General features: G+C 37.7%; 1 protein-coding gene across 1 annotated transcript in view; it reads left to right on the top strand.

Annotated features, from left to right (window-relative positions):
* The window catches only part of LOC108704686 (guanylate cyclase soluble subunit alpha-2-like), a 127,655-nt gene that overhangs the window by 91,932 nt on the left and 9,727 nt on the right, over positions 1 to 25,996 (top strand). The window contains exons 6-7 of the mRNA XM_041582684.1: positions 716 to 859; positions 23,435 to 23,589. Coding sequence (XP_041438618.1) covers positions 716 to 859; positions 23,435 to 23,589 — 299 coding nt within the window. The remainder of the gene's footprint in view (positions 1 to 715; positions 860 to 23,434; positions 23,590 to 25,996) is intronic.

The following is a 25,996-nucleotide window of genomic DNA, read 5'->3' as shown; positions in this document are numbered from 1 at the left end:
ATCCCTGAAATCTGTCCCTTGTGCAGTCACCCACAGCCTGGAGCACAGAACCACATTTTAGACAAATACTTTTAAGATTTAATACTTCAAATAAAACCTCAGATGTATCATACCTTACCAGACTACAATAGGAAATCAGTCAATGCTAATATTGTCCAAAAGTTTCTCAATATAATAGAGAGCAGAACAGCGGAGCCTACAGATGCAGTACCTGACATATCTCAAAAAATTTAAGCACTCTTATATGGAGAAATCCTTATTTCTGGAGCCATTCAAGCATGAACATCTGTTTTCAAATCTGTTTTCAAATCAAATCCTATCAGATACATTGGGGACAGAAAAAAAGAGTCTGGGAGTAATTGACAAACCGCTCTGCACTTTTTTTAGCCTCAAAAAGTTCATATAATGAATGTGGAAATACTTTTTATTTAAATTGTCAGTCCTGTCTTTGTAGATGTGCATAATTATCTCTTTAGAATCACTGGAACATTGGCACATATCCATCTGATCGGATTTGAAGGTTAAACATGATATTCCTTAATGATGTTAACATTAAACATTCACTTTTAGGCTGTTGTAGCTAGATGAACAGCAAACATCATTGGTGGCTTAAGATTTTAAACCACTACTATATGGGGACAATATTAAAGAATTATATATTTTTTTCATGTAGTACATTAAAAATTAATGAAGTCCTGTGTGTGTTTGTGGGCAGGTTGAAACAATTGGAGATGCTTACTGTGTAGCAGCGGGACTCCTAAGGAAGAGCAACAGTCATGCCAAGCCCATCGCTCTCATGGCTTTGAAGATGATGGAACTTTCAGAAGAAGTCCTCACTCCTGATGGAAGACCTATTAAGGTAGCCAACAGCTTCATCATCTTTTTCTTTTGAGTTACTAAAAATTGTTCTGCATTGTTACTGTATTTTGATTTTATGCATTTCACTGGACTATCTTAGACATACTGTATAAGGCAGGGGTCCCAAACCATGAGCTACATTCAATTGTAAAAAGAATTGGGGAGCAACAAAGCATGAAAAAAGTTCCAAAGGGTGGCACATAATGGCTGGCTATTTGGTAGCTAAGTGGACTGTCCGCCTACAGGAGCCTCTATTGGGCAGTTTACCTGGTCTTTATGCAACCAGAACTTGCCTCAAGGCCAGAAATTAAAAAAAAAACCTTTGCTCTTGCTCCTGGTGGCCTCAAAATGCTGGGGTTGGTGAGCAACATGTTGCACATGAGCCACTGGTTAGGATCACTGGTATAAGGGCTTATTTATGAGTGCGAGTACAATTTTGGATGGAAGTTGCCATAATTTAGCATTATTTCTCACAATTCTAGAATTGTCACGTTCAAGTGTAGCCTTCAATGTGCAGGAACGTGCTTTAATTATTTAGGCACAAATCTAGTGCCCTGGAACTATCACACAGTCAACACAGTGGTAGCTGCAGGGTTTTCCAGCATCAATAGGCTCACTTGGTTACGTTTTGCCTATTTAGGAATGATGATTTGTGCTACTTCTGCATGAGCGTAACTGTGGTTGAACCTTGTAAATGAGCCCTAGTTTGCCATCTTACGTTAAACCAAACACGAGTAAAGAGAAAATACTACTTGTAATAAGCTTTAGTTTGTCCCTGTACTCTCCTTGCCCACTGCTATGTCAGATCTGATTCTCTGTGCAAGCATCTCCCTCTACTTATAGTTGGTGCAAAACAACACGGGTAATGTACTATAAGTGGCACCATTTACAATAACCTTAAGGCTAGGGGCACACGGCGCGATTTCGCCGCGATTCTGCGCTGGGCGAGTTGTCGCTGCGTTTTTTAAGCCGAAATAGCTTTGCTAACTTTGGCGCTGGCGTCAATGCAAATCGCAGCGAAATCGCTGCGCTAATTCACACGCGGCGATTCTTTTTCTACTGTCGCCCGGAAACGCCCAGCGAGGCAACTTCGGACGACAATAGAAAACGAATCGCCGCGTGTGAATTAGCGCAGCGATTTCGCCGCGATTTGCATTGACGCCAGCGCCAAAGTTAGCAAAGCTATTTCGGCTTAAAAAACGCAGCGACAACTCGCTTAGCGCAGAATCGCGGCGAAATCGCGCCGTGTGCCCCTACCCTAAAAGCAACTGGACTTTCTGAGTTTTCTTAAAAACATTTCACCACTCAACTGAATGGCTTCTTTGGTTGGAACATATAGTAATGTGGACATTTAGGAAAAACCAAATCTACCTTTAGTGTCAGTAATACTTTCATAGCAGTTAGGGAAAAAAGAAGAACAGAAAAAGGAGAACACATTTGCCCCTAATATCCACACCACTGATACAAAAGGAAAATGTGTTTATATAGTAAATTCCCTTCTATTTCAATATCAGAAAACACACCACATTATTTTTATTTTTCAGACAGAGAAAGAATATATTTATATCATATATTAATTCAGTTACTGCAAATGAAGTATGATTTGCATATAAGCTTCATAACTGTTACAGAAAAGTGATATATTAAGAACAGTGCCAGAATGGACAATCAACCATTTATTGAACTTGATATCTAAAATGTTAGATCCTAGCAATTTTTAGGAAAACGCTTCCATTATGGCTAATGTGACTTTTTATGCTCGATTTTGTTCAAAACGAATTTCCAGAGAAATGGTTCCATCAGATTATTCCATTAGTAGAAAAAGTACCATCACTATATAAGCAGCGGCACACATTACAGAGAAAATAGTCTAAGCGGGTATTTTTGTTCCTTCAGATAAAGCATATCCACTACTTTTTGTTTTATAAAATTGCAACTCATTATGCTGAAAGTTCAAGTTACTGTAGGTCTAGAAACCTAAAGCTGTCAAAATAATTCAATATCCCAGAATTTTATACGTCTTTCAAACTCTCCCACTGCAGGTAGGGGAGACACAACTGATTTAACTGCAAAAAATAATAATAAACTTTGTGTGGCAAGACAAAAAAGCTAGAATCAGCCATAATATGCTGACCAAATCCAAGCGGCAAGGTGGAGTAGCCTTGCCAGATTGCCGCTTGTATTACTACGCGTCGGTCTTGTTAAGAATAATACACTGGTCCCATTACGCAAACGCAAAGTTATGGGTAGAAATAGAGCAACAATCTGTTTATACGTATCTATTACATCTACCATGGATAGATCGCTCCTATAGACGGTTGAAACATACAGACCATCCTCTCCTATCTAACACAATGATGATATGGGATGAATGCCGTACAAAATATTCCCTCACTAGCTACCCATCGCTTTTGCTGCCGCTGATAAATAACCCTGCCTTCCCCCCAGGATTACAACCCAATTACTTCCAGAACTGGTTAATAGAGGGGAATCTTCAATTTGTACATTTCATGGAGAATAAAACATTGCAAAACTCGACACAATTTAAGAGAATGGACCACCTAAAATACGCGCACATTTCCCATTATTTCCACAGATCTAGATATCCAATTGGAAGAGGCACAGATTGAACATATTATATCCAAATTATTAAAATGCTCAAAATGCAGCCGAATACAAGAATTAAACTACAAGATAGTTACCAGATGGTATTATACACCATCCAAATTGCAATATATATATATATATATATATATATATATATATATATATATATATATATATATATATATATATATATATATATATATATAACTCAAATGGCATTTGTTGGCGATGTTCTAGAGAAAAAGGTACCATGCTTCATATTTTCTGGTCTTGCTTCCTCCTGAGACCATTCTGGGAAGAGATATGCTCATTGTCCAGTCAGATCCTCGGTGTGGCCATACCGGCGGACCCCTCACGGGTCTTGTTATTCCATAATACACAACCAGTGACTTCTTTCAATTTTGGCCTTGAACCACAATTGCTGAATGCTGCCAATCTTCTAATACCGCTACACTGGAAAACTGCATATATTCCTACTATAAAAGATTGGCTCAATAAAATCTCTGAAATTTATAAATTTGAAGAGATGTCTTACAACGCAGATCAGTTTGCTAAGTTTTCAGCGGTCTGGACGAGGTGGCTTATGTTTAAAGAAACAGACGCGTACAAAGCTTACCTATAAGAGGAGTGAGTCATACATCTCCCTGCTGCACCCCCCTTACCCCCCCTTTTTCTTTCGTATCTTCCTCTTTACTTATCTTTTTCCTAATCTAACCACAATACACAAACTTCTCTTGGTGAGAGTAACGACAACATTAGGGCATGTTATAAGATACGATTACGGTGTTATAATATCTCATTGACTGATATGTTATGCTGATGGAAAATGTATATGTGGATCATAATATATAAACGACTATACTATAAATGCTAAAATTGTACATGCATTTTGGCTTTGTATTGATGGAAGTTCTTAATAAAGCTTTTAAAAAAAAAAAAAAATTATTCAATATAAGAAAATTCCTTTTTTTTGAATACATTTATCAATAACATTCATCGGCAGTTGAGAATTCCAGTTGCTGACTTATAGTAGAGGAAGATTTCTCACTGAGGCTAGCCCAGCCTTGTTATCAAGGGAAATTATTAGTTTGAAGGGATTAATTAAATATTAAATTATGAAAGGTATCACAACAGTTTGCTGACTTTGTAGAAATCCCAGACAGTTTTAGTTTTATCTGATTCCATCAACTTGCAATACATTCAAGTTAAATTTTTTATATGGGCAATTTTTTGATTTTTGTAGGGTGCTAGTGTTCAGGGCTGCTGCTGAATTATAATACCCTTTGGAAAGGAACTGAATTTGACTGTTTAAGGGCTCTTACTCACGAGCGGTTGTAGCTGCGCTCCCTGTGTTTTCCGCTTTTCTGCGTTCAGCCGCAGGGGAGCGCAGGAATAGACGCATTGCATTTTTTCCAATGGGGCTGTACTCACACAGGCACGTGTAGGCGCCGAACGCAGGAAAAATGCAGCATGTTGCGTCTCAACCTGCGTTCGGCACCTACACACGCCTGTGTGAGTACAGCCCCATTGGAAAAAACATAATGCGTCTATTCCTGCGCTCCCCTGTGGCTGAACGCAGAAAAACGGAACGCAGGGGAGCGCAGCTACAACCGCTCGTGAGTAAGAGCCCTAAAGCAGTTGAATCAATTCCGAAAAAAAAAAATTGGTTTGATAAATGTGACAACTGGTTAACACTTTTTCCTGACAATTGGATGTTAGATTAGATTGGATGTTAGATTATTAAAAATTCTCATTTCTCATTTCGAGGTTCTGGGATTCACCCAAGATTCCCTAGCTTACATTTTAATAATTTAGAGGAAAACTTCAGGTTACTTAGGAAAACGAAGCGCTCCGCGTGCCATCCTCCTGGTGATTTAGATTCTAGCCAGTGGGAGGCAGTTGGGGGAGATTACTCATCCCGAAGAAGAGGCAATTTATCGCGGGGCAACTATATCTCCCCGAATCTGAGCGTGTGTCTCTGCCCTAAACCATTTTTTTTTTTTTGCACTTTGTGGGAAATTGTAAATGCTCCCTATAGTTGGGCAATGACTGACTTGGCCCATTGATGCTCTGCTCTCCCAATAGCTTGCATGGGCCTCTGTTATTGTCCAGTTAGCTGCTCAGGTGCCGGCTAGGTATTGCCTTGGTAAAACAAGCAGATTGCCTGTACATTTAATTTAAGGCTCCACTGAAAATGGGTGAAGCTTTGTTTAAAAGAACAAATACAAATAGCAAATGCAGTGAAATATAAGGCTGCCTTTCTACTTTAAAGAAAAAAATTATATATATACAAAATAGACATAAGCAGTAGGTCAGGGCAGACTAATAATTTTCATTTTGGTTTTTCACAAGGTTATTTTTAAGCTTTAAAAGCCTGCAATTAGCCGGCAAGCTTTGAATTATTTAATGTATCCACTATGCTACAAGCATTCTAATTAGAATAGGTTAGTCAAGCATTATAAATCTGGCCCATAACTTATTTTATTTATTGAATTTTAAAATGAGATTTGTTCAAGTTATCTTTCATGATGGCAAGAACATGAATGAGATATGGGAAACAGGAGGCAATTCATGAAAGGATGGCACACCAGTCTATTGCTCAAAAATGATATAATTACAAAATGAATGAATATGTAGCTTAAATGGGTTGTTCACCTTTGAGAAAACCTTTAGTATGATGTAGAGAGTGACAATTTGCAATCGTTTTTCTTTTTTTATTGAAGGTTTTCGAGTTGTTTAGCTTTTTATTCTGCAGCTCTTCAATTTGCATCTTAAGCAATCTGGTAACTAGAGTCCAAATTACCATAGCAACCATGCATTGATTTGAATAAGAGACTGGAATATGAATAGGAGAGGCTTGAATAGAAGGATGAGTAATAAAAAGTAGCAATAACAATACATTTGTAGCTTTACAGAGCATTTGTTTTTAGAAGGGAGTCAGCGACGCCCATTTGAAAGCTGCAAAGAGTCAGAAAAAAAGGCAAATAACTATAAAACTATAAAAAAATGAAAACCAATTGAAAAGTTGCTTAGAATTTGCCTTCTATAACATAATACAAGTTACCTTAAAGGTGAACCACCCCTTTAATGCTGCTCAAAGTTAAAAAAGCCATCTTTGACGCCAACCAAATAAGCGGGTGTAGCCATTATTCAATAACGTTAAAAAGCCTCAAGTCCGTTTGAAATTCCAAGGTTTCATTATATAAAGGGCAAGAGAACTGTCACTTGGGAAGCCTCCTAAAATGAAGCCATTGCTATTATAAAAGCCCCACTAACTGTAGTGGGTTTAATCTGTTTCATTAATAAGTAATTTGGATCTTAATATCTTAAGTCTACTAGAAAATCATGTAAACATTAAATAAACCCAATAGGCTGGTTTTGCTTCCAATAAGGATTAATTATATCTTAGTTGGGATCAAGTACAAGCTTCTGTTGTAGCATAACTAACTCCTTTTTTTAACACAATCACTTCATTTCAGGGGCTCAAAAATAATTAGACAAATTAAAAAACTGAAAATAAAATGTTCATTTCTAATACTTGGTTGAAAACCCTTTGCTGGCAATGACAACCTGAAGTCTTGAACTCATGGACATCACCAGATTCTGGGTTTCCTCCTTTTTAATGCTCTGCCAGGTCTTTACTGCAGCGGCTTTCAGTTGCTGTTTGTGGGCCTTTCTGTCTGAAGTTTAGTCTTTAACAAGTTAAATGCAGCTCAATTGGGTTCAGATCAGGTGACTGACTTGGCCATTCAAGAATATTAAACTTCTTTGCTTTAATAAACTCCTGGGTTGCTTTGGCTGTATGGCTGTATGTTTTGGGTCATTGTCCATCTGTATTATGAAACGCCTCCCAATCAATGTGACTGCATTTAGCTGGATTTGAGCAGACAGTGTCTCTGAACACCTCAGAATTTATTTGTCTGCTTCTGTCCTGTGTCACATGATGGATAAACACTAGTGTCCCAGTGCCAGAGGCAGCCATGCACTCCCAAGCCATCACACTGCCTTCCAAATGTTTTATACATGATGTGCTATGCTTTGGATCATGCGCTGTTCCACTGCTTCTCCATACTTTTTTCTTGCCATCATTCTGGTAGAGGTTGATCTTGGTTTCATATGTCCAAAGAATGTTTTCCCAGAACTGTGCTGGCTTTTTTAGATTTAGTTTTTTTAGCAAAGGTCCAATCTAGTCTTTCTATTCTTGATGCTTATGAGTGGCCTGTACCTTGCAGTGCACCCTCTGTATTTACTTTCATGTAGTCTTCTCTTTATGGTAGACTTGGATGTGGATACGCCTGCCTCCTGGAGAGTGTTGTTCACTTGTTTGGCTGTTGTGAAGGGGTTTCTCTTCACCATGGAAATGATTCTGAGATCATCCACCACTGTTGTCTTCTGTGGACGTCCAGGTCTTTTTGGGTTGCTGAGTTCAACAGTGATTTCTTTCTTTCTCAGGATGTACCAAACTTTCGATTTTGCCACTCCTAATATTGTAGAAATTTCTCAGATGTTTTTTTTTCTGTTTTTGCAGCTTAAGGATGGCTTGTTTCACCTGCATGGAGAGCTCCTTTGACCGCATGTTGTTTGTTCACAGACAAGTGAGGTGATTGTGTTAAAAAAAGGCTTTAGTTCCTCACATTTTTATGCAATCTTTTTGTTCAACTCACTGAATTAAAGCTGAAAGTCTGCAGTTCAACTGCATCTGAGTTGTTTCATTGGAAATGTACAGAACCAAAATTATAAAAAAGTTGTCTCTGTCCAAAGATTTATGGGCCTAACTGTTTATTACAATTCTTATAGCAGCACACCACTTACTTCTCCCTGCTGGGTGCATTCACCTCCCAGACCACTTCCAGGCCAAATATACCATCCAGGTAATATAAAGGGAAGAAGCACACCAACTTGTTCTGGCAGTTGCCTTTATCACATTTAGGGGCAGATTTACTAAGGGTCGAATTTCGAAGTTAAAAAAACTTCAAAATTCGACCCTTCGAATATCGAAGTCGAAGGATTTTTAGCGTATTCGATCGATCGAACGATTAAATAGTTCGAATCGAATGATTTTTAGTGATTGAACGAAGGATTTCTATTCGATCAAAAAAACCTTAGAAAGTGCTGTGGAAGGTCCCCATAGGCTAACATTGCACTTCGGTAGCTTTAATTTGGCGAAGTATGAAGTCGAAGTTTTTTTTAAAGAAAGAGTACTTTGATTATTGAATGGTCAAATATTCGAACGATTTTTACTTTGAATCGAAGTCGAATGGTCGAATATAGCCTATTCGATGGTCGAAGTACCCAAAAATTTACTTCGAAATTCGAACTTTTTTAACTTCTAAAATTCACTCGAGCATAGTAAATCTGCCCCTTAATTGCAGAAGTTGAAGCACAAGTTTTCAGGGACCATCCTCAGATGCAATGCTGGAACTTGAGGAAGGGGTTGGTCTCCAAAAGCTTTTGCTTCAACTTCTGCAATTAAATACAATAAAGGCAACTGCCAGAACAAGTTGGTGTGCTTCTTCCCTATATATAACCTGGATGTTTAAATACATGTTATTGCTTACGTCATTATTGCTTCCCTATTGCCACTTGATACAAATCTTTATATACTGTATATACAATGTACATGCTGTAGCGCTATAGTAAACTGACTTGTGCTAGGGAAGTTTTAGCTACTTTCCTTTGTGGGCTGAGACCACCGATGAGCTCTCTTTCTCAGGGGTAAGCCCTCGCAACGCCGTGGAGGCAAGGGTGTAGTGTAACTGTAACTGGGTGCGATAGCACAATGATGGGCGCCAGTAGTTCTTTAACAGTTAAACAAAGAACTGTGTTTATTGAACAATAGCACATAGATCATTTAGCACATTGATCCACAATAGAGTATAGAACATACACAGCAGCATAAAGGAAGCATATACTCACAGCACGTATAGGCTGAATCCCCACAGGCTAGGGAATGTACAGCAGAGAGTAAGTTGACAGCATGTGATGGGTAGTGCCCGGTTTTCAGGATATCTTTTAGTGGCAGACTAGGGGAACTCCTGACATCCCTATCTCAACACTTGGTTCATTACTCTGGGTCAGTAATACCCTGGGATCTTAATCCCTCTAATATCCTCGGCGGAGCCTTGAGCTGCTCAACTAAATAACCTCTCTATCACTCCTAGAGCGATCTATAAAACGAGTATAGCTGTCTAATTACTAGGGCCAAGGCGCCTAGGGTCAGCACTACCCATTCCCTTCCAGCCTGCTTGGTTGGGCTAAAGCAATGGACCCAGAACATATGGTTCCTAAACCTTTTATACTCTGGCACAGTGCCATCTGGTGTACACTGTGTGAACTACAGGGGTTACATAAGCACAAGGTCCCCATAAGGACCCACTGAGGTGTCCATATTACTAGGGATGGGCCTGTCTGTAAAGTGTAAGGGTGTCTAAGATTTTCACATCCCTACAATGTAATTACATTATTTATTTAGGGTAAAAAAAGGGATCATGTTCAAGTATATAAAGACCCATTGGCACAGCTGATGTTCTAGCAATGGGAGGACGGTGCTTCTAAGAAAGACATGCTGTCAAAGGTTTCCAAGGAATTAGAATTGATAAAACGCAGCCATGGCAGCATTAAAGCATATCTCATTTATCATTACTGTGTTGAAGAGGAAATTAATACAAACGAAATATAGTTCTTCATGGTTATGAATCATACCTGGGAGAACATAAGCGAATTTCTTCCTTCAGCAGCTTTTCTTTATGTGGAATTCACAGGAATTTTAAAGCAATAGCTATGTACTATGGCAATACCAAAATAGGAATTCATTATCAGTGTGACATAAACCCCCGTGGGTCCAGAAAGCTAGAAAAGAATGTTAACCCGTGTGTTTCTGAATGAATGAAAATTTGGTTCCATTTTCATTGTTTTCGTAAAACACAAGAACACTAGAAACACAGAACATCTACATCTGCAGTTTGTCCTTCTGGTATTTCAACAGAGGGCAGTATCTGGAAACCAGAATTTCACACTATCTCCATGTTAGATTGCAATAAGAGGAATGGCATAGTGCTGGAAACTAAAAATGTTATTGATATATCCTCTTGCAACATTACAGAGGTTATTTACTAAACTCCGGTCTGAGTTTTTGGGGCAAAACTCAAATTTTTCATGTTTTTTTTAAAAACTCAAATTTTTCCAGATTTATTAAAGCCCGATGCGGCAAAAGCCTGAATCTGAAAATCTGCCATCTCAGACCTGCAGAGGTTATGTATAAGTCAACAGCAGAGGTCCCTATCCGATTTTGAAGTTTCTGTGGTCTGCACTAGAATTAGCTAGAGAATCCAACCATTTCCGACTTTCAGGCAAAAATCCCAAAAATGTGGGCTTTTCGGAAAAATCCTATGATTCAGGTTTTTACTCGATTTTATTTAGATTTTACCAGAACTGATTAAATCTAGCTTTTTTAATAACAAATAAGGTAAAATCGGGTATTGGATTCTGGTCAAGGTTTATTTATTTTAAAAAAGGAGATAAATTCGGATTTTACGAAATAACCCTTATGGATAACCCAATGGATAAATAGAATGTAAGTTTATGTTCCCATTGATTCCAATGCATTTAATTTACGGTTTTGCAAGTGTTGAAATTCAATTAACCAGCCCCTAATTGTTCAGCCAAACTGAATTTGGACGTCAGACAAAATGCTTTTCTAGTGGATCCACTTCCCTGGCTCTACATCTGCTGACTGGAAAACCCTTCATTACCCACCAAAGGTAAAACCAGTCTGCAGTTGGGAATCCAATCAGCATACGGACCTGTCTGTGCTTTAAGAGGTAAAGCTCAATCTCTTGGGCATTCCATGGAAATGAAAATTTTAGGCACGATCCTTTCCCAGAACTCCTTTTGCTTTGCAAACAAATGAGTACATGTCTTCTCAACTAAAATGCTTTTTAGTTAACCCTTAAGGGTAGATTCACTAACGGCAAATTTTTGTCCAGCGTCAGCTTTGCACAGCTCGCACCATTTCGCCAGGCGCAAATGCGCAAAGACTACATCAATTCACTAATATGCAGAGTTTTGTCCTGGGCACTGAAAGCTGTCGACTTTTCACTAGCGTTACTTCGGCAGTGCGAGCATTTCTTAGCGAAGATGTGCTAGCGTTCATTTCTACCTAATAATCTTACGCTTAGGTCAATTTGTATGGGGCAGGACATTTAAAGTTGTATGGAGGTCTTTATTATAAATGTTGATGCAAATGCTTGAAGTTACTACTTTTTATTACAAATGTCCAGGGAACTTAATAATAGGGATGCACCGAATCCAGGATTTGGTTCGGGATTCGGCCAGGATTTGGCCTTTTTCAGCAGGATTCAGATTCAGTCGAATCCTTCTGCCTGGCCGAACGGAATTCAAATTTTAATTTGCATATGCAAATTAGGGGTGGGGTGGGGAGGGAAATCACGTGACCTTTTGTCACAAAACAAGGAAGCAAAAATAGTTTTTACCTTCCCACCCCTAATATGCAAATTAGGATTTGGTTCGGTATGCGTCTTAATATTTTGCGAAGGATTTGGGGGTTCGGCCGACTACAAAATAGTGGATTCGGTGCATCCCTACTAAATAAAGACAAGAGAATTAATATAATGCTCTACACATGAGCCCACTGTAAAATGAATGTTCCATATGTTATGAAATGTCTGGAGAAAACCGGTTACCCATAAAAAGTTTGTTAGGACTTTTGCAGCCGATCCCGCTTAAAAAAAGGAAATGCCACCAGCGTTTTTTGAACTTTAATGCATTTTCAGCACACAGGATATGATGTAAGTGACAGAAGATTGGGGGAGATCTAGTGGCTTTTTAGCACTTCGCATGGTTTGAGGTGGCAAAGTCAAATCTGGCAAAAGAGGTAACGTTCAGTAAAATCTGCACTTTACTGAATTTGCAGAGTAATGACCTTTCGCCGGATCGAAAAGTCGCCTGGCGATAGAGTGCGAACAAACTCTAGCAACGGTCTCTTTCATTAGTGAATTGAGGCCTGCGCCTGTTAGTGAATAGGTGATGTCCCTGCGGATGGTGACGCTGGCGAATTGTCGCTAGCGTTAGCCACTTCGTTCTTTAATGAATCTGCCCCTTAAGCTCTGACCAAACCTGAATCTTGCAAAAACTACTTCAGGCAAATCCCAAACTGAATGCTGGATTTGGTACATTCCTATAATCCTATGGAGAATGCAGAGAGAGAATCCACTTTGCCTATAAGCATATCTCCTACACTGTAAATGTGTTGGCATATCTGTGGCAGGCTGGGGAAATGCATTAGTTAAGCAGAATTTTGATAACCGTCGTGTACCCAGTGTACCCAAACAATTTTCATTATATTTTCTGAACTAAAATAGGCTGTCTAAACAAAGTATGTAAAGTAATAGAGCATATGCTAGAATGAAGTACCATGTGCACTGTTGCATATGCATTTTGGATTGCCTTACTGATGGGATCATTTACGACAGTTATGATTTAAAGCTTAAATTAGAAGATATAATTGCTGTTTTCAGGTCAGTGGATTTGTGTATTTAATTTAATGGAGGGCTTTAAAAGATCAGCAATGTAATTTTGCAAAGAGACCCAGTAGACCTAGCACTCCCTAACAATTTTCTGCAGAGAAAGTTATGCTATGTATTTAATTCCAAACAAATATTTCCTTCAAACTTTTCTCAATTGTTTCATAAGGATAATCAACCAGCGGCCATTCAGCTGCCAGACACCAGAATGCTAAAGAAGGATGTTGGGAACTGGAGTTTATTAGTAGCTGAATGGATGCAGGTCGGACAGCCTCAGAGCTTTCTCTCTCTCATAAATTCAGTTCTCTTCCCTTTCTACAATTTCTATTGTTCCACTTTTTTAAATGCCAATACAGTGTACAACAGGGGTGTCCAAAAGGTACATCGGGATCTACCAGTAGACCTTTAGTTGGAGATCAGTAGATCTCAAGACACTGTCAATAAACAACTTGACTAAATTACCCTCCTATTTCATGCTTTTTATTCAGATATTTGTTATATTAAGGTTAAGAAATAGTTGATTCGGTGCATCCCTACTTAATAAAGACAAGAGAGTTAATATAATGCTCTACACATGAGCCCACTGTAAAATTAATGTTCCATATGTTATGAAATGTCTGGAGAAAACCAGTTACCCAAAAAAAGTTTGTTAGGACTTTTGTAGCCAATCCCGCTTAAAAAAAGGAAATGTCACCAGCGTTTTTTGAACTTTAATGCATTTTCGGCACACAGGATATGATGTAAGTGACAGAAGATTGAGGAAGATCTAGCTTTTTTTTAGCACTTCGCCTCGTTTGAGGTGGCAAAGTCAAATCTGGCAAAAGAGGTAACGTTACGTTCAGTAAAATCCACACTTTACTGAATTTGCGGAGTAACGACCTTTCGCCAGATCGAAAAGTCGCCTGGCGATAGAGTGCGAACAAACTCTAGCAACGGTCTCTTTCGTTAGCGAATTGACGCCTGCGCCTGTCAGTGAATAGGCGATGTTCCTGTGGATGGTGACGCTTAAGCTCTGACCAAACCTAAATCTTGCAAAAACTACAGGGATTCAGGCAAATCACAAACTGAATGCTGTTAAGGTTAAGAAATAGTTGTTTGTTAAATATAACAATATCCATTTTCTCATAAATTAGTATTTAAGTAACATTTTCTATGGAACAGAATGATAATATTTTATGGATGTAGATCATAATGGGACAATATCACTAAAAGTAGACCTCGCATTAGTTAAGTATGGGCACTCCTGGTGTACAACATCTGCTTAAAGCTGGTCAAACACTAGAAGATCCATTGGACTGGCCAGGCCAATAAATGAGTGGACCTTTCCAATTTAGCCACCCATGTGCTGGACCAAATCGAGTTTATGATCCAATCATTTGCCCTCAGACCAAGATGAAGAAGACTGTATCAACGTGCCAATGTGGCCCTTGTCTATTGTGATTTTCAAACCATCCTAGTAGGTATCTGGTCACTTTTTATTACTTGGTAAAATTGGTCGGGTCAGCTGATACCTTGCCCCCATATACTTAAAGGGACAATATATCCCTTTGTTCAGCATGAGTTCAATGAACATGTTTTGTCAGGACTGGATTGGGGGCCCACTAGGGCTGTGGCATAAAGGGCCCTCCAGGCAGTCAACAGGGGCCCCCTCTAAACTTCTAAATTCCCACCCCTGAGCAGTTCTGGGCTGGTGGGGGCCCATGAGGGTCAGACCCACCGGGTTTTTTTCCCGCTGGCCCAGTCTGACCTTAGGGTTTGTGCTGAACATACATTTTGCCTATTGTTTGAATCATGAAAGTTTTATTGTTTGTGTTATTTCTTGAGCTAAACAGGAGAGACGGGAAATGGAAGCTTCTCCATGTTTCATCCTTGTGAGGTAGATAGATTATAATAATACAACCCTCTCCCTTCACCCATTGTTGTTTTTCCCTGTTTAGTAATTCTGAATTCAATACTTAGATTTATTAAATCCATGTTAAATATTTGGGCAGAAGACCCATGCAGATACCAATAATTCCACAGAAATCCATGTATAGCTCCACATATCTGGCTTTAAACACCTATAGAGCACAGCTTAGTGACATTTTGAATTTGGAATGTCCGTGATAAGGACTAGTGATGGGCGAATACATTTGGCAGGCATGAATTCGATGTGAATTTTAGCGTTTTGCTGCTGGTAAATAAATTCACAAAACTTGCCGGCGTCAAAAAAATTTGGACCTGCGTCGGAAGAGTCGATTGCGTCAAAACCGTTGCACGTCAACACCATTTGGACACCCAAAATTGACGCAGACGTCAGTTTTCGAGTTTTGCTAATTTTTTGTCATTTTTAAACATTTGAATTATTTGAGTATAATGGAGTCTATGAGAGACGGTCTTTCCGTAATTTAGAACTTTATGGATAACGGGTTTTCGGATAATGGATCCCATACCTGTACCTACTGTATAAAGGAAAAAGGGAAAAATAGAAAACAGAGAATGGAAATGTAATACCTGTACTACATTTTTGCAACAAGGTTTTCACGATAATAGATCTTATCTATTAATTATATTATAATTAATGAATAGTTAATCATAATACATGCTATTTATGCTATTACAGAACCTGACACTATACTACTGAGCATTAGATCAGGCAATATAAAACAGATAATAGAGAATGAGAGTAAAGGTGGGTGGAATCAATAGACTTGCTGAGAATTCAGTCTTGTGATCCCTCCCCAGGAAATTCACTTGCTTTCCATTGCTGTCCTTTGTGAGGAATAATAGGATTAAAGTGCTGAAACCTGTGTGATCTCTCTCAATAAAGCAGTTCCAATAATTAAAATAGGATCAAGGAGTAAAAAGAGACATGAAAGCTGTTATTCACACCTTTAAATGTGAGCAATCATTAGCAAAGAGAGAATTAGCACGGAGCTTTTCACGAGAATCTAATTTGATTTGAATTACTTGTCAAAAGACACTTTTTCTTGTAAAATCATGAAGCTGTTGGGGCAAAATATCAACAACGCCCAGTTAAGCCATGGCTTTTTCATTGCATTTACCACCATGCGGTTGGGTGAGAACAGTGGTCCCGTGTATAATGTGGGGATCAAACAAAGCGGCAAATTGATTTTGTGCAAGTTTTAAAGTGCATTTAGGCTTTGTAGAGTATTGCTAATTGGCTTTTAATTTAATATATGATTATATATGTGATATCATCTGTTGTTCCGTGATTGAGTGTACAGTGGGAATAATTCTCACATTTAACGGGAGTATAACTTGTTTGATTGAAAGGTTTCTATTTTGTAACGGTGTAATGCTGGAAAAGAATGTATCTGGTTTAAACATCTTTTCTGCCAGTGTATTGCAATCATAATAAGGCAGAACATATTTTACCACTACAATTGCATTTTTTGCGACAAATTGGTTCCATGATAGGATTTGGCACAGACTTGAAGATAAACAGGCAGATAAAAGCTATCAACATATTAAACTTCATCAGCTTATTGCCCATTGTATGGGGCCCTCCGACGGGCTTCCCCGAACGATGTCTGACCAATAGTCGGGCAGATGTTCCAGAGGGAATTGAGGACCCTATAGTTTTACCAGTGCAGAACAACAGTATATTATATGTTAATTACACTTTAATTTTTTGTTGTTACTGTTCCTACTGTAATTTACATGTTGATTGAAAGAAGTTAAAGGGATACTGTCATGGGAAAAAAAATTTTTTTCAAAATGAATCAGTTAATAGTGCTGCTCCAGCAGAATTCTGCACTGAAATCCATTTCTCAAAAGAGCAAACAGATTTGCTCTTTTTTTTTTATATTCAATTTTGAAATCTGACATGGGGCTAAACATGAAGTCGAAGTATTATTCACCGAATTTGGCACGATCGAAGTAAAATCGTACGATTAAATCGTTTGTATCGAACGATTTCATCGATCGAAGGATTTTCCTTCGACCTCTAAAGACTTAGAAAAATGTTGTAGAAGGTCCCCATAGGCTAACATAGCACTTCGGCAGGTTTAATTTGGCAAAGTATTGAAGTCGAAGTTTTTTTAAAGAGACAGTACTTTGATTATCAAATGGTCGATTATTCTAACGATTTTTACTTCGATTCAAATTCAATGGTCGAAGTATCCAAAAAATGACTTCGAATTTCGAATTTTTTTACTTCGAAAATTCCCTCGAATTCACTTCGACCCTTGATAAAAAAATGTTTTTGATGTTACTGGTCCTTTAAGTACAACCCAAAATTAACTACGCACTGTTCTTAGAACCAGAATTACTTCTGCCATATCCTCCTTTATAGAAGTTCATCTGATTTGATTATTTTCATTGTCGGAGTCAGTACATTTTTGGTGACTCCAAATCCAGATACCCAAAATTGCTTCAGACACCGACTCCACAGCTCTGCATGCAAATGTGAATAGCATTTACAGAGGCAGTTCTGTATGAAACTTTGTGATTTGCAATGACTTTGCATACCTAATCAAGCCCTGAGCATTTTCACTGCAGTGTAGTAGTTTTTTTATTTTTAGTGCTTGTAATCTTTTCTGTTTTGCTGAGTGCTAATGGACAGACAAAAAGCAGATTGGTACAGTGAAGTCACATTGGGAAGTTTAAATGCCAAAAAGCTTTAACCCTAAGGATTAAGTTTAACATGTTCTTCTCTGCAAAAAATCAATTCTTCATCTCCTACAGCCAGAAAAATCCATTCAAGAGATTAGCACTATTTCATATTTTCAGTACTGTATGAGGTTGACAAGATATTTATCAAAATTCGAATGTGTGTAATGTTTTTCTACTTCCGATTTTTATCAAACTTGAATGTTTGCATATTTATTACAAATTCAGAATGTAACAAAATAGCTTGAACAAAATCGTTAAGAACATTTCAATACATACATTTTTAAAGGGGACCCAGCACGATAACAAATAATTCAAAATCCTTTTCTATCATGTTAATTGAACAAAATAAACATTACAGTCATTGTATAGATTATTAAAACCTTGTTTCCTTCAGTCTGGGAACTTGCAATCACAGCAAGCAGGCAGGCGCCATTTTGTTTAACACTGTTATTAAGCAGAATGGGGAACCTAGTATCCATGCCTGTGCACCCGCTATACAATTATAGACAGTGAGGAGGGAGGGGGAATGTAAGGAAGCCAGTTACATCTAGGAATTGCTAAATGGAAAGTGAAAGTAATTGACTATCCTGTCTCCATGTCTGAGGCATCGAGCCGAGTCAGGCAATAAATTATTGACAGCTCAGATTTTTAATAGATTTGTAACAGGTATGGATGTTTTATAAAAAAAATTGGGGAATTTTGGTTTTGGGAGTTATTTACTAAACTCCAGATGCAAAAATCACGATAAAAATATGTGATTTTTTATAAATAAAATCCGACTTTAAAAAAATATAAAATTTTTCTGAATTTATTAAACCCAGAGGATGGAAAAGTCTGAATCAGAAAATCCGACATCTCAGACCTGTCAAGGTTGCATATAAGTCAATGGGAGAAGTCCCAATGATTTTTTGGGTTCGGTTTTGTGCAATACCCCGAAGTTTTCTGGAAAATGTAATAATAAATAAGCGCAAAAAAAAAGAGTGGATTTGATCAGAGTTTGTAGCAAACAATATTGAGATAAATTCGGATTTTAATAAATGACCCCCTTGATGTTTAATTTGCAAAATACTTCTAATATACAATTTTGTATGGGTTACAGATCCTCTTTAAATTTGCCCTCGGTGGTCCCATTGACTTCTACATGAACTCAACAGCTTTTAGATGCCAAAGTTTTACATTTACATTTTTTTTAGCTTAATAAATATTAAGGGGCAGATGTATGAAGGGTCGAATATCGAGGGTTAATTAACCCTCGATATTCGACTAGGAACTAAAATCGTTCGAATATCGAAGTCGAACGATTTAGCGCAAATCCTGCGATCGAAGGATTATTCGTTCGATCGAACGATTAAATCCTTTGAATCGAAAGATTCGAAGGATTTTAATACAACGATCGAAGGAATATCCTTCATTCAAAAAATCTCAGGCAAGCCTATGGGGACCTTCCCCATAGGCTAACATTGACTTCGGTAGCTTTTAGCTGCCGAAGTAGGGGGTCGAAGTTTTTCTTAAAGAGACAGTACTTCGACTATCGAATGGTCGAATAGTCGAACGATTTTTAGTTCGAATCGTTCGATTCGAAGTAGTAGTCGAAGGTCGAAGTAGCCCATTCGATGGTCGAAGTAGCCCAAAAAACACTTCGAAATTCGAAGTTTTTTTAATTCGAATCCTTCACTCGAGCTTTGTAAATGTGCCCCTATATGTACAATTTTTTGAAAGCAGAATTCTAATTCAGGAGTTTTAGCCCACAAAATAAAAAAAAACAATTCACAGGGAAAAAAAAAATCGAATTTGAAAATGATAAATCACTTCCATGTTGTTCAAAATGGTTTATAAGAAGGAAATTATGTAAATACAGATTTTACATCAATAAAAATTGATGTACTACTTAATTAATACTGAATGTCATGGTTATAGAAGTGATACTGTTTCACATCTTCAAAGGCCAATTGGTTTTATAAAAATGCACAGGTATGGCATTCATAATCTGGAATCTCTTAGATGTTCTTAGAAGTATGGCTACAGAGTTGATACAGCATATGTTTTCATATGTTTACCTTGATATGAGAAATGACCATTTGTTGGACGTCTAAGGGGGAACAGGGCTTAAACTAAAGTCTAAAAGCCACTGACCTCACAACTAATATCAAGAACCCAAACTGAATACAAAGGTGGTTTTTGAACAGCCAAAATTAAATTTCACATTCTCCTGAAGCAGAAAATTGTAAATTAGATCAGTTAATTTAGCTGCTTTTGTATAAAGCTCTATAATGTTTACTGGCCAAGAACTTTTACTGGTGCAAAATATAATTATGACCTCAGATTATGACCTCGGTATATACTCGAGTATAAGCCGAGGTACCTAATTTTACTTACGAAACCTGGGTAAAACTCATTGACTCGAGTATAAGCCTAGACACAACTAAGACCGTTAGAGTAGCAGTTATAACTGGTACCTTCAGCACTAGGCTGCCAGTTGATGCCTGAGGCACAACAAAGACTGACAGGCAGGTATTTTACTTATTTACAAAGGCTTGGTATTACAGGTTATCATACAAAATCGACCAAACCTATCCCTCTGTAATCAGATTGTAGGTCTACTACACACCTATCATGGTCCAGTTGCTTCTTTCTCATCATGAGCTGAGAAATCCCAAAGCAGGAGCTAGTTCAACTACAACTCTCATACAGTATACAGTATAGTAAAAAAAACTAAATTCTTTGCATTCAGACTTTAATAAATAGCCCCCTAAAGCTGGCCATAGACGCAAAGATCCGATCGTACGAATGGAGGATTCGTACGATTTTCAGACTGTGTGTGGAGAGTCAAGACATTTTTCGTCCGGCGGAGATCGGTCTTTTGGCCGATCGGACAGGCTAGAAAATTTCTGTCGGCTGCCAATAATATCTCTGCGTGTATTGCCGATCATATGATTTTCAGTGGGAGACTAGCTTTGTCGGACATAACTTTCGTGCGATTGCTGTCAGGGGCAGAACATTGGCTGATCTGTTCTTTTGTACTTTATTTGATTGGAACGGGAGATAGGGGAAAGTCCGATCGTATGTTGATTCATACTACTTTAATGTACCCGCCCTATTCAAATTGACCAAAGAAGACTAACAAAGTTTCACTAGGCAGAAGCGATCGCTTGGGTAATTTAGCTTTGAAACGCTTATCTGTTATTATAGTACAAACTAACCAAAATGAATATATACAGAACGATTGTTTATTCATTGGTAGATATATTTAGAGGATGTGTCCCTTGTAATGATGCAAGATGTGTGCTACTGGGGTAAACAAGCTATTTAAAGTGACTTTAATCAATGTTAGTTTAGTTATTTATTTTGTAGATTAAGGCTGTTTGAGGTAGGGATGCACCAAATCCAGGATTCGGTTCGGTATTGGGGCAGGATTCGGATTTGGCCTAATCCTTCTGCCTGGCCGAACCGAATCCAAATTCAAATTTGCATAGTAGTGGGGGAATCGCGTGACTTTTTGTCACAAAACAAGGAAGTAAAAAATGTTTCCCCTTCCCACCCCTAATTTGCAATTGCATATGCGAAATCGGATTTTGTTCAGCCGAATTCGGTGCATCCCTAGTTTGAGGGCTCTATGATGCTTTAGATACAGTACCTTGACAACTGCATGGTCAACCACACACCCCGACATTTTGGAATCAAAAAGAGGGACAAAAAAGTCGTTGTGCGCTGCGTGGCGAAATTTTTGTTGACCACGTCCATTTTTGTGGCCATACCCCCTAATTTCCATGTTTATTTTACAACATTTGACAGCTTATGAAAGTTTGAACATATTTCTGTGTTTTTTTTTGTTATTACAGTTTTTCTAATGAAGGTGAATTTCCCTTTAAGCTGTGAGTCTAACTTCTCCCAAGGAACCTGTTATCATATATTGTTACAATTACTTGTTTGCTTATCTCAAAATTGTTACAAAAGTATCTTATCTGAACCTGTGGCTGTTCTGGGCTTTCTGCCAAAAGCCAATTAAGTTAGAAACATTGTTTCTTTTTCTGAGAAAATCGGGACTTTCCAATAAAAACGAGGGACTACGGGTTGAGTTGTCAAAAGAGGGACTGTCCCTCTGAAAACAGGACAGTTGGGAGGTATGGACAGTCAACTACAAGTTGAAGCAGAACTATAGAAGCAGGAGTGGCTATACTTTACTAATGCGAGGTCTACTTTTCGTGATGTTGTCCCATTGTGATCTACATCCATAAATGCATTGTTAGCATTCTCTTCCATGGAATAGTACATGGAGAATTACTTAAAGATTGATTTATGAGAAAATAATATATATATATTTAACAAACAGCTATTTCTTATGTAACCTTAATAATAATAATAATAATAATATATATATATATATATATATATATATATATATATATATATATATATATATATATATATATATATATATAGTGAATAAAGTACCCCCTCTTGTAAATTATAAGGATCTTATAAGTTACCGAGGAGTTTCATGATCATATAAAAACACGAGGCCGAAGGCCGAGTGTTTTTATACAGATCATGGAACTCCGAGGTAACTTCTAATATCCTCATATTTTGCAACTGGGGGTACTTTATTTATTATAATACACAAATTTCAGTGAGTCATGTGACAGAAATGACATCAGAACTCACCGTTTATAACTGATGACATCAGAACTCACCGTTTATAATTTATAATATATATAATTTATAAGATATATATATAATATATATAATATATATAATTTACAAGATATTCATAGCTTTTGTGTATTATATATATATATAATGTATGAATATGTTGACAGTGTCTTGAGATCTACTGCTTACCAGCTAAAGGTCTACTAGATCCCGATCTACCTCTTGGACACCCCTGGTATAAAGCATCCCTACAATTCAGTGCAATTCACATGAAATGTCATCTTGTCACCCTAGGCTTGTCAGTCTTTGGATTTCAGGTGATCTGCCTGGTCTTGGGAATTTTTTTTTCTGTAAATGAGAGTCTTGCGTAATACTCAAGGCATAACGGTGTCCCACAGAGTGTTTGTGCATGCTGCCTGTGATTTACTTGCTGTGGGTATACGCTTGCTTTAAGGGGCACATCATAATGTACAGCAGTTTCCTTGGTAAATCATTCAGGTGATTTTAGATATAAATAATGTAGGCTAATGGATAGGAACTAGTTATTTCTTTAAGCAAACCCCAAAAAATGCATGTTTGTAAAGCCTGGGCACTTCCATCAGCCTTAGCAGAATGCCAAAAGATATATACCAAAGGCATGGGAGTAATAATTTGGAGAGTAACATTAACATTTTTGCAAATGCCCTTTATTTTTTCAGCTATGTGACACTGAATGAGTAATTATTTGCCCAGCAATGCTGAAGTGTGATATGTAGGTCATCAGTGGATTTGAACGCGGGATGGATGCACATTATTCATTAATCTATTAACTAGGGAGGAGATGACAGGGAAAAAAATATGCATTTCATTAATCCGTAAAGAGAAACAAAAAACAAACAATTTCAAGTTATGGAACAATCTGTAAAAATTGAGTGGATTTAGTGATGCATCTGGCTCAGCATATTGCAAAATGACACACCCATTTTCCATTCTACTGAAAACATAGATGTAGAATTTCATGCTTAACTAGTATAGGAAGTTCTGGAGTCTAAGAGAATTTGGCCAAAAAAAAATTCCCTTCAATACAACTGTTACAGGAAACAGCACATGACATTATCAAATGCTAACAACTGCAGATAATAATAGTATCCTTTTACATAAATGTATTTTTCCTTTTACAGATGAGAATCGGAATTCACTCTGGCTCTGTCTTTGCTGGTGTTGTTGGTGTAAGAATGCCACGTTATTGCCTGTTTGGAAATAATGTCACTCTGGCTAGTAAATTTGAATCAGGAAGCCATCCTCGTAGAATAAACATCAGTCCGACAACATACCAGTAAGTATTCCAAATGTTCTATACATGGTTTGTAGGATATTTCTCTTTTTCTTAAAAAAACAAAACCTTTTATACATTAGCAAAAGATAGTTGTATCCTTTAATCAAAAGTGGCATGGCGTGGCCAAGGTGCCATTCTGTATATTGGTAAATCTAACCCCATACTGTCAAGATTCACTGGAGGCCAAATACTAGAACTTGTAGCTTTGTTAGTACAGGTATAGCTCCGAATTATGCAATGGCCTTCTCCCATAGACTCCATTATAATCAAATAATTCACATTTTTTAAATTGATTACCTTTTTCTCTGTAGTAATGAAACAGTACCTTGTACTTGATCCCAACTAAGATATAATTAATCCTTATTGGAAGCAAAGCAATCCTATTGGGTTTATTTAATGTTTCAATTATGTTTTAGTAGACTTAAGGTTTGGAGATCCAAATTACAGAAAGACCACAGGTTTTATTTTTATATTGAACAATTCCTTTAAATTTTAAAAATACATTTACCATTGACTTCTACGTGAACTCACCAGCTTTTAGATGCCAAATTGTCTCACTTGAGTGTTTTCTTGAAAATGTATTTTTATATAAATTCATGAAAAAATTCATTAAAAATGGAGGCTAGAATGTGATCAGTTTTTAATTTCATAAATAAGTGAACATTTAAAAATTTGAAATTCTAAAAAATTTGTTCAAGTTCAAATTTTGATTAATATGCCTACTTAATGTCTTGACTGAAACTTTCACACAGGTTACATAAATAGATACAACCAGGCTTAGTTTGTTATATGTTTTACTTTTAATAAGTATAACCCTAATTTGGTTACTGTCTCTTTAAATAGCAATTAACCCTTTGCAATCCAGGGCCCTGAATCCCTTTTGCATATGAAAAGTACTGGGAACTGGGATTTACAGTGCAGTTCTTTCACCTAGGAAACACTGAGGATCACACCTCAGGAGATTTCCACTAGGAAAAATAAAACACACAGTTTGCAATAAAACAAATATAAACTTTATGTAAAACTGTATTTAGTAACTGTAAATGTAAATCACACAATATAACTTTGCTCTGGGGAACCTGTGTGGACTATTAACCCCTAGCACAGTCTTTCAATGCCACAGTCCCACACTCCACACCGGGTGAATAAATGTAGAATAAATCCGGTCAGTTCAATATCCCTCTTATGTCCCCAGGTAGCGCTTCCTGCCCCAAGGTACCTTTCCCTTTGGAGTTAGTAGCCACTCCCATGTGGCAGGTACATGAGCAAGACCTGTCCTCACCCTGGGGAATCACACAGTGGCCAAAGTATCCACAGGCAGGAGTTAGAAACTGGCTCTTCCTTAAGCTCAAATACATTCTCAATGCAGAGCACAATACAGCCCTTTCTAAGCTCTTCCTGGTTAGTGTTTTCAAGCAGCGCTGTCACACTTCACAGATCTGGATCTCTCTGGCTTCTGCTGCAGGGGTTCCTTTATAAGCTCTGTCGGAAATCCTGTACATTTGGCTCCAAAGTCAGGCACTCCCCCTCTCCCAGGGATGCACTGGGGTGCCCAGCCAATTGGATGGCTCTCCAGCCTGTAACAGGGCTGGATAATGTCACAGTCAGAAAAATAGGTTAAGGACTTGTCTGATCCCCTACATAAGCAACATTCTGGTCACATCCTTATTTGTAATTAGCTAACATTATAAATATAAAAAAAAATTATAAAAACAGTAAGTTATAAAAGTAGCACTTAAGTGTGACAAAAAATATTTTTTAACTGTTAGGAGGTTTCTTATTTAATCCATTTGGTCAATGCTGGGAGAGCAGCCCAGGAACATAAATCCATCAACACTCCATTTCTTTTTTTATCAACTTGCAGTTAACAGAGATGCTTTTAGCAGTGGCAAGACAGTTGTTTAATATCGCAGATCATATTTGTTGTTGAATCTAAAGCACCTTATGCCACTCCTAGTCTGGGTTAATGGAAAAGGGGGGCATAGAAGTGGATAGATTTTATTTGAAGAAAACATGAGGTCACATAAACCGATGCCTTAAATGTCTGGCTTAAAGGAGAACTAAACCCTAAAAATTAATATGGCTAAAAATGCCATATTTTATATACTGAACTTATTACACCAATCTAACGTTTCAGTTTCTTGATAGCAGCAATGATCCAGGACTTCAAACTTGTCACAGGGGGGTCACCATCTTGGAAAGTGTCTGTGACACTCACATGCTCAGTGGGCTCTGAGCAGCTGTCGAGAAGCTAAGCTTAGGGCTCGTCACTAATTATCCAGCAGAAAATGAGGTTGGCCTGTAATATAAGCTACAGGGCTGATTATTAAATTCTGATGCTAATTGCACTGGTTTCTGTGCTGCCATGTAGTAATTATCTGTATTAATTACTAATCAGCCTTATATT

The sequence above is a fragment of the Xenopus laevis genome, chromosome 2L (genome assembly GCF_017654675.1).
Source record: "Xenopus laevis strain J_2021 chromosome 2L, Xenopus_laevis_v10.1, whole genome shotgun sequence".
Lineage (NCBI taxonomy): Eukaryota > Metazoa > Chordata > Amphibia > Anura > Pipidae > Xenopus > Xenopus laevis.
Note: the sequence above shows the minus strand (reverse complement) of the source record. Positions and strands in the feature narration are given on the sequence as shown.